General features: G+C 37.8%; 1 protein-coding gene across 1 annotated transcript in view; it reads left to right on the top strand.

The window, feature by feature from the left end:
• DCDC2 (doublecortin domain containing 2) overlaps positions 1-19067 on the top strand; it is a 158391-nt gene that overhangs the window by 115255 nt on the left and 24069 nt on the right. The window contains exon 8 of the mRNA XM_019944978.3: positions 18755-18855. Within this exon, the coding sequence (XP_019800537.1) occupies positions 18755-18855 (101 nt within the window). The remainder of the gene's footprint in view (positions 1-18754; positions 18856-19067) is intronic.

Genomic DNA, 19067 nt, shown 5'->3' with positions numbered 1-19067 from the left:
ACATAGTTGCAACCCATTAAATTGATGTCACAATCCACTAATGGGTCATAACTGGCAGATTAGGAAACCCACCATTAAAAACGTAGACAGTAGTGTCAGATTGCTAGATCTGAATCCTGCTTCACCACTCGCTGCTTACGACCTTTAGGGGACCTCCGTTTTTCATATATAAAATGCAGGAAATATTATTAATTACTTCATAAAGCTGTTATGGTATTAAATGAGTTAATACACGTAATATGCTTAGAATGATGTATGTCGTATAATAAGCATCCAATAAGTATTAGATGATCATCATCGTGAATATTGTTACCATTATTATTAATTTACATCTTGCTCTAGGTAAATGCTGAAGAAAAAAGTGTTTCTTTACTGAACAGTAAGCATCTCCACTTATTCTAAAATAGATATTTGTAAATAGGTTTACCAATACTTGTGTTTTATCTTGACTGCAAGTATGGGAAATATTATAATATTCAAATGAAAGTTAATGCCTACCACCCTTAATGCAATGAAAATACTTAAAAATTACAGTTTAATGAAAAATTCAATGAAACGTTGCTTTATTTCTGTTCCTCCTTTCCAAGATTAAAACAGATAGATTACTGGTATTTGTCAATTATCAGTTAAAAAAGAAGCAAGGATATCTGAAAGATACCATTCCTTAGCTTAAGGAACCCGAATTATTCCTTTTGTAATGAAATTGTTAGATGATGAACTTCAATCATAGGTTAAAATGCTAGAGGAGAACGTTTTCTATCTTTGCAAACATACAACAAACATCAATTTTTGTTATAGACCCAAACTAAATCCCTAAGTGATAACATTAAACGAAAAGAGTGCAGAATCTGGTGGATATCCCGTCAATACCTGTTGTTGGAACAACATTAAATCAAAGTGAGCAAAATGCTGACTGATTTGCTTTGATCAGTTTTGACTCCTTGATAGTTTCATAATAAATAATACTATTTTGTAGCTAATTTGCATATTTCCCATTATCATCTGAAGCTGTTGAGATCTCTTCCCATTCATGCCTGGACATTTTATGTTTACTTGATTCTCTCAAATTTGGTACTAAGTTTCTATCTGTATAAAGTGACAGTCACTTTATATCTGATTGTCTATCAATTGCTGATACATGGACATAAATATATGGGCATATTTATGATTGGATAATCATCTTAACATGGAGTTCAATAGACTCATTTAAATTTATTTATTTCAGGCTTTTTTTTTTTTTTTTTTTTTTTGCGGTATGCGGGCCACTCACTGTTGTGGCCTCTCCCGTTACGGAGTGCAGGCTCCGGACGCGCAGGCTCAGCGGCCATGGCCCACGGGCCCAGCCTCTCCGCGGCATGTGGGATCTTCTCGGACCGGGGCACGAACCTGCGTCCCCTGCATCAGCAGGCAGACTCTCAACCACTGCGCCACCAGGGAAGCCCCATTTCAGGCTATTTTAAATAAAATTTGGGACATAGCAGATACTGCAGAGCAAAATATCTTATGAAAAAATTTGTTTTTATCTGCTATTTATTGATAGCAGTTTCTTGAATTGTACTTTATGTGTCTTCAAAGATATGCTAAACTGAGTATATTTTAACTTCGCATTTTATGTTAAGATGGCAGATTAACTACCAATCAAAGCTAAGTTATGTCTTTAGCAAGGCATCAGCTCTGATAGCAATTTAGCATCCTCTTCAAAAATTGCTGTGGAGCAGATTAAAACACCTGAAATTCTAAGCATTTAAAGAGATATCACTTTGACTGTCTAAAGCAAATAGAAGCATACAAATCTGTAAAATGCTGAGTTAAATTGAAAACACCCTCACTCAGATTTAAAGAATAATTCAGGTCTATTACCTGTGCCAATTAGGTATGATGAAAAATTATCCAGTCCCTTTATTCAGGATGACTGATTTGTACTGATTTGCACATTTGCACTACCTGTCACTTTACCCTGAGTGAGGAGCACAGTTCACAGAATCACTAGCACCTGTCTCAGGATTAGACTAGCTTTGAAAGTGGTGATACTTGTTTTATACTTCTAGTAAGATTGGCATTGTTAAACATATTATTTTGTGTTTTTTTTTTTTTTTTTTGCGGTACGTGGGCCTCTCACCGTTGTGGCCTCTCCCATTGCGGAGCACAGGCTCCAGACACTCAGGCTCAGCGGCCATGGCTCACGGGCCTAGCCGCTCTGCGGCATGTGGGATCTTCCCAGCCCCGGGCACAAACCCGCGTCCCCTGGCATCGACAGGCGGACTCTCAACCACTGCGCCACCAGGGAAGCCCAAACATATTATTTTAAAGCATATTATTCTAGTAAGTTGAAAGAATGTTGGAGCCTTAGATGATGAAAGAGTAATTTAGTAATAATTGGGATTAATAACCAACTTTTTAAAAATGCATGTTAAGTTCATTTTTATTTTCATATTTGAGCTAGGTATTTAATCCCTTAAGTATATGCTGTGTATATAATTTGGAAACAATTTTTAGAGAAGTATCTCAGCCTTCCATCTCAAGTTGATCAACTGCAGATAGATTTTGAAAATTTATAATCCTGGTTTCTCTTTTAGCCTTTGGTTTTTAGGTTCCTTGCATGAATTCTTAGTAGTCTTCTGAAGCCAAGGCGTCTTTCATTTCTTTGTCTGAAATGACTGTGAATGACCATGCTAATAGAATGCTTTAACTCAGGTGTGCAAGTTGAAGGTGCCTTGTTTCCTGGGATGGGTGCTGCCCTTAGGCTTCTCCCCCCATATCCCCCTACACCCTGCAGCCACACTACCATGTTGTAATCCATTTAGGATTTTTGGCTAAGGCTCAAACTCCAATAAATGTCTGTGTAGTAAGGATAATATTTTCATGAAATACAATTCCAGCTGCATTTATATTATCAAGATGAAGATAATCCGTTTTGGTTTAACTTGGCCATGCGTGAATGGGGATTGTTTGAGCTTGCAAGAGTGCTTGGGTTTCATTAGACATGCTTGTGCGTTAGGGACATAAATTTAGCAGCAGCTTTATGGTGCTGACATCTGTGACAAATTCTTTGGAAGGCAGGAGTCAGAAGAGGTGGGATTTAACCCTGTTCAGCCCTTACTACCTCCATGGCCTCAGGCCTCTGAGTTGGGTTTTACAGGACTATGGTCTCTCTTCTCCACTTCACAGCCAATCATCTTGAAAGAGTGGTCCATATTGCCTGTGTTCTGTGATAGGCACCACCCTTTTATACTGCACCCCAATATAATCTGATATTTTATGCTCTGCTAAAATAACTCTCACCTAGTTGACCAGATCATCAGGGTGCCGGAGGACACTTTTTAATACTGATTATTCCTTTGCACTTGACTTTTGCTTTTCCCATGGCTTCCGTAACATCTCACTCTTATTTTTTCTTGTTCTTTCCTTATTTCTTTTCAATCTTTGTGAGTTCCTCTTCTTCCCATCCCTTCAATTTTTTTTTCTAGAATTCTGCCCCCAGCCATCTTCTATTTTCATTCCAAGTTCTCTCCCAGACCCTTGGCTTTATTTACCAACTGTACTCTGACAGTTTCCAAATCAGTATCCTTAACCTAGAACTTCATCCTAGTTATCAGATTTATATTTCCAACCACTTAATTGACATGTCTTTCAAGATGCCTAACAGGGGACTCAAAGCAGCATACGAAAATCAGAACTCATACTCTCCCTTCTTAACCACGCCCACCCCCTTCCTTTTCCGTCCCTTGTCTTGATAAATAGCTCTCCTAACCACTGAGACACCCAAGCCATAAACCTTAGATTCCCCCTTTGACTCTTCCGTCTCTCTCACCTCACACATCCAGGCAGTCACGGAGTCCTGTCAGTACCTTTACGTGTCTCTCATGTCCCCTCCTGTCCATCCTGCTGCCAATGCCTTCATTCAGGACCTGCAATGTCTAGTGTGTCTCCACAGCCCCACAGAACAGTGCCTGTCCCACTACCCCAATGGGGGCTGTGGGTTCTGTGCTTCAGAACCTCATGACCCATCATTCCATATTTTATTTCCCATTCCATTTCTTTGAACTCTCCAGGATACCAGCCTTCTGTCACTTCAGTCTGACCCATATTACAGGCTTTCCTTTCTACAATCCTGGCTCAACTTCTCACTCTGACCCGTTATCTCCACATCAGCAATATCGTCCTAGAGACCCTTGAGTAATACCTTCCTTCCTTATCTTCCCCTCCACACCCACCCTGCCATGAATCCGCACTCCCTTCCTCCTAGGCAGCCCTCTTTCCAGGGCACTCCCCCAGCCCGATGCTCCCTGCATCAAGTCCTTCAGTTGCTCTTCATCGTCTTCAGGCTCAAGTTCGGATTTTTGGTTTTGTCAGTCAAGGTTGTCTGAATCATCCCTGCCTCCTTGCTGCAGCCATGCTCATCTGACTGCAGTCCCTGGAACAGACCAGGCATTCCAGTGCCTCTGAGTCTTTGCATATACTGATCTTGCTGTCTAGAATGCCCTTCCTCTGCTCCTCAGTAACTAATTCTACTTGTCTTTTGATTTGTAGCTTCTGTCTCTCAGAAGCCTTCTTTGACTGACCACCACGCCCACCTGTCACCCTTGCCTACCTCTCTGAACTCTTGACAGCCAGTGTAGCACTAGTTACATTTATCATTCTGTTCTACTGATTTTTCCATTTAAATTTCTAGTAGACAGTAAGCATCTTGAGACCAGTGCCTTGTTCATCTCTTCCGTGGCTGGTATCCAGCACATGCCTGGGCATGAGAAGGTTTGGTAAATATTGGCACAGTAAATGAATGAATGAATGAATGAATGAACAAAAAATTGAGGAATTTAAGAGTACTGTGTATTTCTGTTATATGCAAGTACGCCATTTGTTACCTTGATACATTTTCTAGGGTAGAGAAGTAATTTGAGTATGGCTAACTCTTTTACAGACTGAAATATGCAAGGTCATTTGGAGGTAGTTGGACCAGCCAGAATTAAGAATAGGAATCATGATTTTTCGGCCACTTATTAAGTAACGTCAAGTCACTGGGGTCCATTGAGGAACAATTCAATTATTCTGATAAACTAAAACTAATTTGCAGTGTAATTTTTATAAGGTTACAAAATTAGAAATGAAAAAAAAAATAAAGCTATATATACTTGTTGGCGTAGGTAAACCAACTCAGAAGTATTTTATTTTTCTCAGATCCATGTATCTGTTATGGACTTTATAAAGTATATCAAAATTTATATAGATTGTAAAATAATTTTGTCATGAATTCTACATATTATATATATGTGTTTTAGTCTTTGTACTTTGAATATTTCTGATTTTGACAAAAATTTAAAACATCTGTATCTGAAAAGAATAAACTAGAAATGAAGGGATAAGAACAAAATTACCTTTGATCTGGGGAAATCAATGATAATAATCCTACTTTTACTTTCTGTCTACACTTAGAAAATTTTGTTATACCCATTTAAAGTCAAGGTGAACTAACCATGGTGGTTAAGATCAAGTCTATGCAAAGAGTTAATAGTCACATTTAAACATCAGTTGCATAACAGATGATATTTAATACCTGGAGTGGGAGTCAGGAAATAGAAAGAAGCCAGATACACTTCAAGCTGCAGTTAAGTAAACTCAGCCTATCTAAGTGGATGGATAAAGTTATTTTCATGTAATATTCTAAATTGCCAAAGAAAAATATCACTTGTGATATTCTTGTTCCTGTAAAGAGTTTCCATTTGAGTTTATGGGTCAGAATGAAACATATGGAGACAATTAGTGATTAAAAAACTTTCGGGTAATATGGCTGTACTAAGTTAGGTACACTCAGAATATTAGCTGTTATTTGATTAGTTTTTCATTCTGCCTAATGATAATATTCTTTAGTTCAGGTGAGTGGTGTGAGGAAGATATTGTGCAAGTTGTTATAAGGATCAGAGGAGGGCTGCCAGCATCCTTTCATCAGGAAGTGTTATCACATGGGAATCCCTCTTCCTCTCCACCTCCCTACTTGCTAAACTTCACATAGAGTTACCTTTCTGGAAGTGCTTTCTTTCAATTTCATTAAGATGTTGTGATGACAACAATCTGTATCTAAGAAGGGTTTTATTGGAAATTCAATATATTTCACATATGAATATAGTTCACATTAGCATTAGCTAATGAAAATAATTTGTATGTCACTTTCTTACCAATTGTACTTCGAATTACGCCTCTGGTAACTGCTGTGACACAAAGACAGCATAATCTTCCTCTTAAACAGATCTATATACTTTTTTCTTCTTAGAATATTATCTTATATACTGAAAGCCATGAGCTCCTTGTTGCTCACATTTTTTTCTCAGTAATCTACTGGATTTAATGAGCTGCTTTTTAAAATTAATATTTTGTTTTTAATTTAACATTTTTATGAGAAAGTCTCAGTAGTAAATCATAGTAAAATGTTTATAGTCACGCTAAACTTTCCTGCTTACAAAAAGAGCTTCCACTTAATAGATATCTAATATTTCCATAAAGTATTTAAAACTGGGCGTTAACTCTGTTATTTTTCTTTTTATTTATCCTGGTAAGTTCCAGTCAGTTTCAAACACTGAACACATTCAAATATGGTTTATAGTATTATTTTAAAAGAACTTTTAATAATTCTGGTGAGAAAGTATCCTTTAAACAAGATCGTTGGGCTTAAATACTGATTATTAGCAATTACCTGAATGTATCATTCATTAATTATTTGGTAACTTTTCTTACTTAACATTAAAATTTTAACATATTTAAAATATTTTAATGTCACTAAACTAACACATTGATGTACTGAAACTAGGAAATGCTTTCATTTCAGCCGTTCTAGTTGCAGAAAGGCTAAAAATGCACAAGCACTAGTTTGCCATTTCTGTACGGGAAACAGATTCTTATTTATTATGAGCTACACACTAATGACATGACTGCCCTACCTCAGCAGCTCTGCTTTCATTTTTTAGGCAATAAAATTCATAAGGGATAAGTGAAAAATAATTGAGGAGCATTTTTATTTTTACTAGAGTGTTTGTTATTGCTTTGCTGTGTAATATACACTAAAATGTCTATTCATGATTCAAAGAAAAAAGATTAGAGCTGAATTGCAGTGTAGTGTGCATCCAAGCATCGAATTTGATCCTCAGTGTAGTAATTGAATGAGAGCAGTATTGTGTATCAAATTTATCCTCGCTCTTTAGTTTGTTAGCAAATGGCTTTTATTACGAAGGTTTTAGGGTAGGGGAGGACTTAAAAAAATCGAATCCCTTTTCTTCTTTCTGGCAGATGTGGGTATCTGGAGTGGTGTTTTTTTGTACATTGTAGGGGAGGGAGAGAGAGAGAGAGAGGTAATAACATTTAGAGACGGAAAACAGGAGGCAGAGGACTTGCAGGAGGTTTTTGGACCACTGCCTTCACAGCAGGAGGAACAGCGGGTGTCTCAGCTGCCTGCCCTCACCCAGCAAGTACCTGAAGGAGTCAGAAAGGGAATTTGCAGGGGCTACTGCCCCAGTATTCTTTCTAGACCATAGTTTTTGGACACATGGTGTATTAGTTGCCTATTGCTGCTGTAACAAATTACCACGAACATGGTGCCTGAAAACAGCACATGCTTATTATCTTAGTATTCTGGAGGTCAGAATTCCAAAAGGGTCCTCACTGGGCTGTAATCACAGTGTTGGTGAGGCTTTATTCCTTCTAGAATCTCTAAGAGGAAAGTTTCAATTCTTATCTTTTTCCAGTTTTTAGAGGTTGTCTGCAATTCCCTCGTTTATGGCCCCCTTCCATCTTCAAAGCCAGCAATGGTCAGTCAACTCCTTCTCACATCACATCACCCTGACACTGGTTCCCCTGCCCCTCTCTTTCACTTACAGGGACCTTTGTGGCTGCATTGGGTCCACCTGCATAATCCGGGATAATCTCCCCATCTGAAGGTCAGCTGATTAGCAATTCCATCTGCTACCTTAATTCACCTCTGCCATGCGATGTAATATATTCAGTTTCTGAGGATTAGGATGGAGACATGGTGGGGGGGCGGGTATTATCTCACCACACATAGCCTAATTTATTGATCCCTGTGTAGGTGTACTCCAGTCTTCTTTCTCTTCACCCCTCTTTATCCTCCTCCTCAAAATGCTGTACTGCCGGGCTTCCCTGGTGGCGCAGTGGTTGGGAGTCCGCCTGCTGATGCGGGGGACATGGGTTCGTTCCCCGGTCCGGGAAGATCCCACGTGGAGCGGCTGGTCCCGTGAGCCATGGCCGCTGAGCCTGCGCATCCGGAGCCTGTGCTCCGCAGCGGGAGGGGCCGCGGCAGTGAGAGGACCACGTACCGGGAAAAAAAAAAAAGCTGTACAGCCAAGTGTGGCCAGATTGGGGCGACACAGAGAATTAGTGGACTGGGCTAGAGGCTTTTAAATTGTACTCTCCTTACATTCTATCTCAATGCAGCAAATATTTTTGAGTGCCTGCTGTTTATTCTTTGAACAAACACCTTTTGAACACCTGTGTGCTGAGCTCTATTACATGCTAGCTACAGAGCAGTGAACAATATGGGTGTGGTACCTGCTCTCTTGGAGCCTGCACTTTGGTGGAGACTGACAAACACTAAAACACCAAATAAACAAGAAAAATATCAGGTAGTAATAAGTGCTAGTGAGAGAGAATTAAAACAGAGCAATGTGAATGACTGGGTGACTCCTTGAACTGGAGGAGGGTTTCCTGAGATCTGAATGAGAAAGAGCAGCTTACCTTGGGAAAAGGGAGGAAAGAACATTCCAGGTAGAAGGTGTAAAAAGGGCAAAGCCATAAGGTAGCAATGGGTTTTCTGCTGGAGAAACAAAATGTACCTGGAGTTTAATGGCAAAGGGAAATTGGTATGAAATGTGGTCTAAGAGGGAGTTCAGGACCAGAACACATTTCTGTAAGCCATGGTAAGGAACTTGGATTCTATGTATGTTGGAAAGTGTCAGAGTTTCCAGGTAATTTTTATAACCTATTAATATTACTTGGCTTTTGTGTGGTGAATGATTCAGAGGAAAGCAAGAGTAGAAGAAGAGGAGCACTAATTTGTAAGCTGTTGTAATAGCCCATCCAACAGATAGTGGTGATTAAACCAAGCTAATAGTGGAGCTGGAAATAATATTCACATATTTGGGATATATTTAAAAGGAGATTGAATTGACAGGCCAAGAATGGAATGGATATAGGGAGTGAGAACAAGATGGAAATAAGGATAATTTCCAGATTTGGGGGTTGGGTGGAGGTACCATGTCATGGGATGAGGAATATAGAGGATGAATAGTTTACAGTGGGGACCTGGAGTTCTCTTATGACCATGTTAAGTTTGAGATGCCCATTAGACATCCAAGGCAAGTTGTCAAGTTAGGCAATAGGTTATATGAGCTTGGGGACCTATGAAGAGGCTGCTATATTGAATAGATTAGAGAGTCGTTGACATATTAATGGTATTCAAGCCATCATCAGGATGAGATTATCTAAGAAGCGTGTGTAAATAGAGAAGTAGACTCACGATATAGCTCTGGGGGTACTGCAACACTTAGAAGTTGAACAGAGAAGGATAGGTTGACCAAGAAGACTGAAGAGAAGTATCTGTTGATTCTGCTGAAACCACAGTGAAATGGAGAAATAGACAGACAGACAAATAGATAGGTAGACAGAAAGAGAGAGAGAAAGATCGCTTATATTAAAAGCTGCTAAGAGATCAAGTAAGATGAGAACATAAAGGTGACCATTATGGTCACTGATTTTGACAAGAGCAGTCTTTATGAGATGCTGCTACAGAGGTTGGACTAGGTGTGGGGCTAAGTACGTGGGTAAGGGATGGAGGCAGTGATTTTAGACAGCTTACCACGAGGTGTTCAGCTAGGGTGGGGCATTTTGAGATGAGAAATCATTGCATTATCACTTTTTTTCCAAAAACCTACTTTTTCCTACCTATAGAAGAAAAGTTTATTTTTCTATGATGTACAGGCATTCCATTATTACATTTACAATGTACAATTAAATTTAGAGGAAGCAAAATTGCTAAGACTCAAACAAGAAATAATTTCATGAGCAGTTGAAAATTATGTTAAAGCTGATTATAAGGGGATTAGAAGAAATCTTGAGTGTGTGCCAGACGATTATTGGCACACCAAAATTTCACAGATGGACGGTATATGGCAAAAAGGAACACTTACCTGTTGACATTGGGATCGAGTAAGACTAAACTTCTGTTTTTATGAAAATCTTGAGGGACGCTAAAACTAATCATGTGTCCCATTAGAGGCTAAACCCCCTACCCTAGCTGGCAACTACCCTTAGTGAGTTGTGGTTAGGACGTCTGAGCTATTTATAGCAATAACTATACAACGATTGCGCATAACGATTGCTGTTATGATCTAAATTTACTGTGCCAGTTTAAACGAGCAGTCGTAATAAAGGGAAAATGTAAGGTTTTGAAGTGCTTGCATAATATTGCCCTCGATGAAAAACTGAATATTTTTGTAAAAACTTAAATTTCTTGTGTAATCTATCCTTGCAAGAAGGTGTTTTAAGTTTTTAATGTTGCATCTTTACCTTCTTCCATGGAGTGTGTCTTTAGTTGCTTTTTTGTGTGTGATTTTCTTTTTTTAAATTAATTTTTAGTGGAGTATAGTTGATTTACATTGTTGTGTTAGTTTCAGGTGTACAGCAAAGTGAATCAGTTATACATATACATGTACCCACTCTTTTTTAGATTCTTTTCCCATATAGCGCATTACAGAGTATTGAAGAGTTCCCTGTGCTATACAGCAGGTTCTTATTAGTTACCTGTTTTATATTTAGTAGTGTGTATATGTCAATCCCAATCTACCAATTTATCCGCCCCCTCCCCTTTTTAGTTGCTTTTTACTGTGGCACTGACAGAAGGGGAACATATTGTATCGTTCAAATTCTTTACCATTGTATTTTGGCCTTGCTGGCAATCCTTTGGTGTTAATTTCCTGGTTTTCAGGCCTGCTTTTGAACTTTCATCTTGAGCGTTCACATAACTTTGAACACTCATCATGAATGTTCATCATATTTTTGAACATTCACATTGGCTCACTGATCTCGGCCCTGGATGAAGTACAGTAGTTCCCCCTTACCTGTGGTTTTGCTTTCTGCAGTCAACTGTGGTTTGAAAATAGTAAATGGAAAATTCCAGAAACAACAGTTCATAAGTTTTATTTTACTTCTTCAATTTATACATTTTTAGTTTTGTGTTTTACATCTTTATTGGAGTATAATTGCTACACAATGGTGTGTTAGAGGGTGCAAGAGGGTTCCCTTTTCTCCACACCCTCTCCAGCATTTATTGTTTATAGACTTTATGATGATGGCCATTCTGACCGGTGTGAGGTGATACCTCACTGTAGTTTTGATTTGCATTTCTCTAATGATTAGTGATGTTGAGCATCCTTTCATGTGTTTATTGGCAATTTGTATATCTTCTTTGGAGAACTGTCTATTTAGGTCTTTTGCCCATTTTTGGATTGGGTTGTTTGTTTTTTTCATATTGAGCTGCATGAGCTGCTGTATGTTTTGGAGATTATTCCTTTGTGAGTTGCTTTGTTTGCAAATATTTTCTCCCATTCTGAGAGTTGTCTTTTCGTCTTGTTTATGGTTTCCTTTGCTGTGCAAAAGCTTTTAAGTTTCATTAGGTCCCATTTGTTTATTTTTGTGTTTATTTCCATTTCTCTAGGAGGTGGGTCAAAAAGGATCTTGCTGTGATTTATGTCGTAGAGTGTTCTGCTTCTCTTTTCCTCTAAGAGTTTTATAGTGTCTGGGCTTACATTTAGGTCTTTAATCCACTTTGAGTTTATTTTTGTGTGTGGTGTTAGGGAGTGTTCTAATTTCATTCTTTTACATGTAGCTGTCCAGTTTTCCCAGCACCACTTATTGAAGAGGCTGTCTTTTCTCCATGGTATATTCTTGCCTCCTTTATCAAAAATAAGGTGACCATATGTGTGTGTCTCTGGGCTTTCTATCCTGTTCCATTGATCTATATTTCTGTTTTTGTGCCAGTACCATACTGTCTTGATTACTGTAGCTTTGTAGTATAGCTTGAAGTCAGGGAGCTTGGATCCTCCAGTTCCGTATTTCTTTCTCAAGATTGCTTAGGCTATTCGGGGTCTTTCGTGTTTCCATACAAATTGTGAAATTTTTTGTTCTAGTTCTGTGAAAAATGCCATTGGTAGTTTGTTAGGGATTGCACTGAATCTGTAGATTGCTTTGGGTAGTATAATTACTTTCACATTGGTGATTCTTCCAATCCAAGAACATGCTATATCTCTCCATCTGTTTGTATCATCTTTAATTTCTTTCATCAGTGTCTTATAGTTTTCTGTATACAGGTCTTTTGTCTCCTTAGATAGGTTTATTCCTAGGTATTTTATTCTTTTTGTTGCAATGGTAAATGAGAGTGTTTCCTTAATTTCTCTTTCAGATTTTTCATCATTAGCATGTAGGAATGCAAGAGATTTCTGTGCATTAATTTTGTATCCTGCTACTTTACCAAATTTATTGATTAGTTCTAGTAGTTTTCTGGTACCATCTTTAGGATTCTCTATGTAAAGTATCATGTCATCTGCAAACAGTGACAGCTTTACTTCTTCACTTCTGATTTGGATTCCTTTTATTTCTTTTTCTTCTCTGATTACCGTGGCTAAAACTTCCAAAACTATATTGAATAATAGTGGTGAGAGTGGGCACCCTTTTCTTGTTCCTGATGTTAGAGGAAGTGGTTTCAGTTTTTCACCATTGGGAACGATGTTGGCTGTGGGTTTGTCATACATGGCCTTTATTATGTTGACATGTTTTAAATTTCAGGCTGTTCTGAGAAGCGCCGTGAAATCTTGTGCTCTCCCACCTCTTCCCATCTGAGAGGTGAAGCATCCCTTTGTCTGGTGTGGCCCGCTCTTTAGATACTTCAGTCTAAAGACTCTCTTGGTTATTAGATCGACTGTAGAGGTATTGCAGTGCTTGTGTTCGAAGTAACCCTTATTTTACTTAATAATGGCCCCAAAGTGCAAGAGTAGTGATGCTGGCAATTCGGATATTCTCTTACTGTGCCTAATTTAGAAATTAAAGTTTATCGTAGTATGTTCATATAGGAAAAAAGATAGTATTTGCAGTAGAAATAATAAGTCAATAGTCAATCTAAGCAAGAAATGGAGAATTTTATTTGAGCCAATCTGTGGATTATAACCTGGAAGACAGTCTCTGAGAGCTCTGAGAACTGTTTGAAGAGGTAAAGGGGGGAGGCCAGTACATATATATGATTTTGACAAAGGGATATATGCAATCAAGCGCTCAGCTTTTTTTTTAATTTAATTTAATTTACTTTTTTATACAGTAGGCTCTTTTTAGTCATCAATTTTATACACATCAGTGTATACATGTCAATCCCAATCACCCAATTCAAGCGCTCATCTTGACAGAAGGTTATTGCTAGCTAGTTGTGAGGAACAGACATCTTAGTTAATGGTTTTAGTGCTTTTCTAAGTATGGGATGATGCAAGAATCCAGGTTCATTGTCCATTAATTACAGCATGGTACCACCAATTTATTATGTGTTCAGATAACATTTAATGATGTGGGAAATGCTCATGATATGATTTCAAAGTTTAAAAATCTCTTGAAATTATATATACATTAGTATCTCAGTTTTATGAGTGTGTGAGAGAGCGAGAGAGAAACTCTGGATCAGGAGATTAGGACCTTTATTTTCTTCATCTTCCAAGTTTTCTAAAATGCATACATGTGTCTTAAATAATCTATAATCAGAAAATGCTATTTAAAAATATTTCCCCTGGAAATTCATATTCCCCTATTTTAAATTTTATGTAACATTTTTAATAAAAATTCAAGTCCTTTTTCGTATCACAAAGTAACTTTCTTGCTTTTCTTTTTTCCATCACTGTTTATTTCTGTGAATTCCTTTCCAACCTTACTTTCTTGCTCTGTGCTGCTGAAGGAGGTGGCTTACACATCTCCATTTAGTGGTGAACAAATCCTACACCATGGCTCAACCAAACACTTTTATCTTCGTATTTTCTCTTTTTGTCACCATACTCAATGTTGAGCTTTGTTGATTTGTCTCCTTGCTGTTTATATCATTATGGTTGCCATTTTCCATCTCAGTGCCCTTTCCATTTTATTTGTTATTATTGATCTCATTCTTCTTTTCTCGTGAAATGTTTATCCTAAAACACATCTGCAAGCCATTCAGAGCTCTGCTTGGATACAGTTAAACATTTCATTGAATGTGAGCATTAACAATATATTTCTCTGGTATCTGTAGGTTTCTCTTTGTGGTTCCCTTGAAAGCAGGTGCCATACTTGGATGAAAAAACGTTGTCCAAAAAAGTGATGGACATAGGTCATAGTCTACTGAGACCAGCATCTATCTCAGACGGTTGACTCCAGGGACACTGTGGATGAGTATGATTGTTGTCTTCTAAGGTATTTCAGAAGGTAGAAATGAATGTCAGGCACACCTTAACTTTCCTTTTTAAACCATTTTGGAGAGAACATTTGATAAAATGTGCAACCCTATTTGAAATTAGTTTATTCTGCCTCTATACATTCTCAGAATTATGGACTCCACATGTGAATAAAGTGGAATTTATTTTTCTATCATTTAATTAATGTTTTCTACCATCAATGTAATGTTTATTATTTCCTTGAGTTCTGTGTTCCAGAATTTGATGGAGAGACAAACATCAGCTTGTCCTATCCTGTTGACTCCAATTTTATAGACTTGGATTACTCCCTTTCACTTCTTTTAGGACAGAATAATTGTAAGCTATTTTCCTTGCCCTTTGAAGTGTCCTTCCCTGTACTTTTCTTAGCTCAAGGATTGCTTTGTTGAGCTTGTGACCATAACTTTGCATTTACTCCAGGCCAAATACATGAGAACATCATCACATATTGTTTTGTTTTCTATATTCTTTTTTCTGATATTGCTGAACTGCAGTTTCGTTTGCATCCATGCTCTGAGTTATAAGATGCTATGGAGTTAGGACAGAATCATTAGACCTGCTAGGTGAGCTGTGTCTTTGGGGAGATGGGTTGCAGAGATAACCCAAAATAGCTGCTGCCTATGCAGAAATCATCATTTTGGTGATGATTGTGTAGTGATTCCTGTATATATATATATATTTTTTCTCAATTAATATATACACAGGATGATTTAACTGAGAAAACTCTAGTGAATTAAAAATTACCTTGGATTGCTTATGCACACATGAGCTGGTGGAAGGAAAGGATTATTAGGTGACAAGGTTGTTGGCTGAGAGTAAAAACCAGTCTGGGATTAAATTATTGCTGCAGGTAATCCTCAAAATGACAGATGAATGGATAAAGAAGATGTGGTATATATACACAATGGAATGTTAGCCATAAAAAAGAATAATGCCAGTTGCAGCAACATGGATGGACCTAGAGATTATCACATTAAGTGAAGTAAGTTAGAGAAAGGCAAATATCATATGATATCATTTATATGTGGAATCTAAAGTATGACACAAATGAACTTATTTACGAAACAGAAAGACTCACAGACATAGAAAACAAACTTATGGTTACCAAAGGGGGTAGTGGCAGGAGGGGGCGGGGAGATAAATTAGGAGTTTGGGATTAACATATACACACTACTATATATAAAATAGTTAAATAATAAGGACCTACTGTATAGCACAGGGAACTATATTCAATATCTTGTAATAGCCTATAATAGAAAAGAATAAGAAAAATAGTATATATGTATAACTGAATCACTTTGCTGTACGCTTGAAACTAACACAACATTGTAAATTATACTTCAATAAAAAATGGAATTAATCCATGTAAATTAATCTAACATGTCTAATCAGCTTTGGGGATAGCTCTGTTGTTCCTGGTTTTTGAAAAGGATAGTAGAGAAGTAATTAAAAAGTAATTAAAAGGGAAAATTGTTTCTCTAGGAGAAACAAAAAGGGCTTGAGTTTGGTTATATTTCCTCTCTCTCTTCCTTCCTTCCTTTTTCACTTGGCTGTACCTTCTAAGCTTCCACTAGGGCTCTGCCGTAGCCCTTATGCCTCTTACCTCAGGGCACCTTATTAGTGGTGTGTATGTATTTCTGTCTACTCATTGGTCTGTAAGCAACTGGAAAAAGTCTACATCTCATTTATATCCTAGGAGGTCACATCGACTCATATTGTGCCTTACATATAATTGATCCTCAGTGAAGGTAAAGACATATTTTATGCTTAATTAAGAGTGACTTCATAACTTTAACAATATGAAGTATTATCATGTGAAATGTGTTAACTATTTGTGCTCTGGGAAACAAGCTTCCATCTGAGAAATAGAAGGGGTTTTAAGACAAAAGATAAAAACATTTTCTAGACTGTAAGGGTAATCAAATACTGGAATAGATGATCAGACAAGGAGGTGAAATCTCCATCCCCAGGGATTTTAAATGATTGGGCAGAGAAAACATCCATGCGAATGACTGAAGCATTAGACCTGTCTTGAGGCAAATAGATGGACAGAATGACAAATGGTCCTGTGATTCTTTGATTACTTGGCCTGGAGAAGAGAAGACGGAGGGAAGACATTAAAACTACTTCAAATATGGAAAACAGCTCTTATTGCTTCCTGTGGGAGAACAAGTCGAAGGAGCTTAACCTAAAGTCTTAGAAATTTGGGTTACATTTTATAGTTAAGGGTTTTAAGACATAGGCTGTGAAAATACTGTGGACACCTTCAGAGTAAAAGATTGATTTGGGTGAGATGTGGAGTCAGCTCTATGATCCTGGTACAGTAAAAAGTATTTTTTTATATTACTCTGAATAGAGAGAATTATTCCAATACATTATTTCAGTGTATAACATTCTTTTGGGAAAGGCAAACTTCTAAAAGGAGTATTTTCAAGCATCAAGCATCATCACTGTTTCAGGGCTAGGAGGAGAGAGCAGAGGTAGTAGGTAGGAAATCCTTCCCATCTAAGTACTTGTACAAGGCTGTGTTATTTTTTATTTTTATTTTTTCCCAACACTGGATTATTTTTTTAATCCAATTCTCCTTTATTTATTTATTTTTAATTTAAAAAATTTTTTAACATCTTTATTAGAGTATAATTGCTTTACAATGGTGTGTCAGTTTCTGCTTTATAGCAAAGTGAATCACTTATACATATACATATGTCCCCATATCTCTTCCCTCTTGCATCTCCCTCCCTCCCACCGTCCCTATCCCACCCCTCTAGGTGGTCACAAAGCACCGAGCTGATCTCCCTGTGCTATGCGGCTGCTTCCCACTAGCTATCTATTTTACGTTTGGTAGTGTATATATGTCCATGCCACTCTCTCACTTTGTCCCAGCTTACCCTTCCCCCTCCCCATATCCTCAAGTCCATTCTCTAGTAGGTCTGCATCTTTATTCCCATCTTGCCCCTAGGTTCTTCTGACCATTTTCTTTTAGATTCCATATATATGTGTTAGCATACGGTATTTGTTTTTCTCTTTCTGACTTACTTCACTCTGTATGACAGTCTCTAGGTCCATCCACCTCACTAAAAATAACTCAGTTTCGTTCCTTTTTATGGCTGAGTAATTCCGTTGTATATATGTGCCACATCTTCTTTATCCATTCATCTGTCGATGGACACTTAGGTTGCTTCCATGCCCTGGCTATTGTAAATAGAGCTGCAATGAACATTGTGGTACATAACTCTTTTTGAATTATGGTTTTCTCAGCGTATATGCCCAGTAGTGGGATTGCTGGGTCGTATGGTAGTTCTATTTTTAGTTTTTAAGGAACCTCCATACTGTTCTCCATAGTGGCTGTATCAGTTTACATTCCCACCAACAGTGCAAGAAGGTTCCCTTTTCTCCATACCCTCTCCAGCATTTATTGTTTGTAGACTTTTTGATGATGGCCATTCTGACCGGTGTGAGATGATATCTCATTGTAGTTTTGATTTGCATTTCTCTAATGATTAGTGATGTTGAGCATTCTTTCATGTGTTTGTTGGCAATCTGTATATCTTCTTTGGAGAAATGTCTATTTAGATCTTCTGCGCATTTTTGGGTTGGGTTGTTTTTTTTCTTGATATTGAGCTGCATGAGTTGCTTGTATGTTTTGGAGATTAATCCTTTGTCAGTTGCTTCATTTGCAAATATTTTCTCCCATTCTGAGGGTTGTCTTTTCGTCTTGTTTATGGTTACCATTGCTGTGCAAAAACTTTTAAGTTTCGTTAGGTCCCATTTGTTTATTTTTGTTTTTATTTCCATTTCTCTAGGAGGTGGGTCAAAAAGGATCCTGCTGTGATTTATTTCATAGAGTGTTCTGCCTCTCTTTTCCTCTAAGAGTTTGATGGTGTCTGGCCTTACATTTAGGTCTTTAATCCATTTTGAGTTTATTTTTGTGTATGGTGTTAGGGAGTGTTCGGATTTCATTCTTTTACATGTAGCTGTCCAGTTTTCCCAAGCACTGTGTTATTAAATCAGTAGCCAGGGGGTGAGGAGAGGCTGGAAAATAGCCCTGCTCTTCTGGGTCAGCCTTGTTTTGGTCACTGAACCTTTTCCCAATGAAAATATAGAAGAAATGGGGGCTACAAAAATCTTGTCAATACAAGGGGAATCAGAATACCTACAAAAAATAATCTTCATTAGGGATTTGACTGTAATTTCAACATTCAGCCACACGATGTCACAATTGGATTTTGATTCTCACTGTGTATTTCTCTCAATAGATGAAGGCGTTTTCAAAGCTGGAGAGGAAAGATCAGAAACGCGGGGGGCTGCAGAAGTCCAAGAAGATGAAGATACTCAAGTTGAGATTCCACTTGACCAGGTAGTCTCCATGCCTTAAAAATATGTGTAAACCAAATACTATTTTTCTTTCAAGTTTTGTGTTACCTGCCCTGTGCTGTTCTTATGCAGATGCGAGTTAAACGCTCTCAGGTGCTAGCTATGTGGCTGAACGACCTTAAAAATAAAACAAAACACCTTCAGTCCTTCCTCATATTCCCACAAAGAGGAGCCATTTGGACAGAGTCTTTATTG

Source organism: Tursiops truncatus, chromosome 10, assembly GCF_011762595.2.
Source record: "Tursiops truncatus isolate mTurTru1 chromosome 10, mTurTru1.mat.Y, whole genome shotgun sequence".
Classification (NCBI taxonomy): Eukaryota; Metazoa; Chordata; class Mammalia; order Artiodactyla; family Delphinidae; genus Tursiops; species Tursiops truncatus.
Note: the sequence above shows the minus strand (reverse complement) of the source record. Positions and strands in the feature narration are given on the sequence as shown.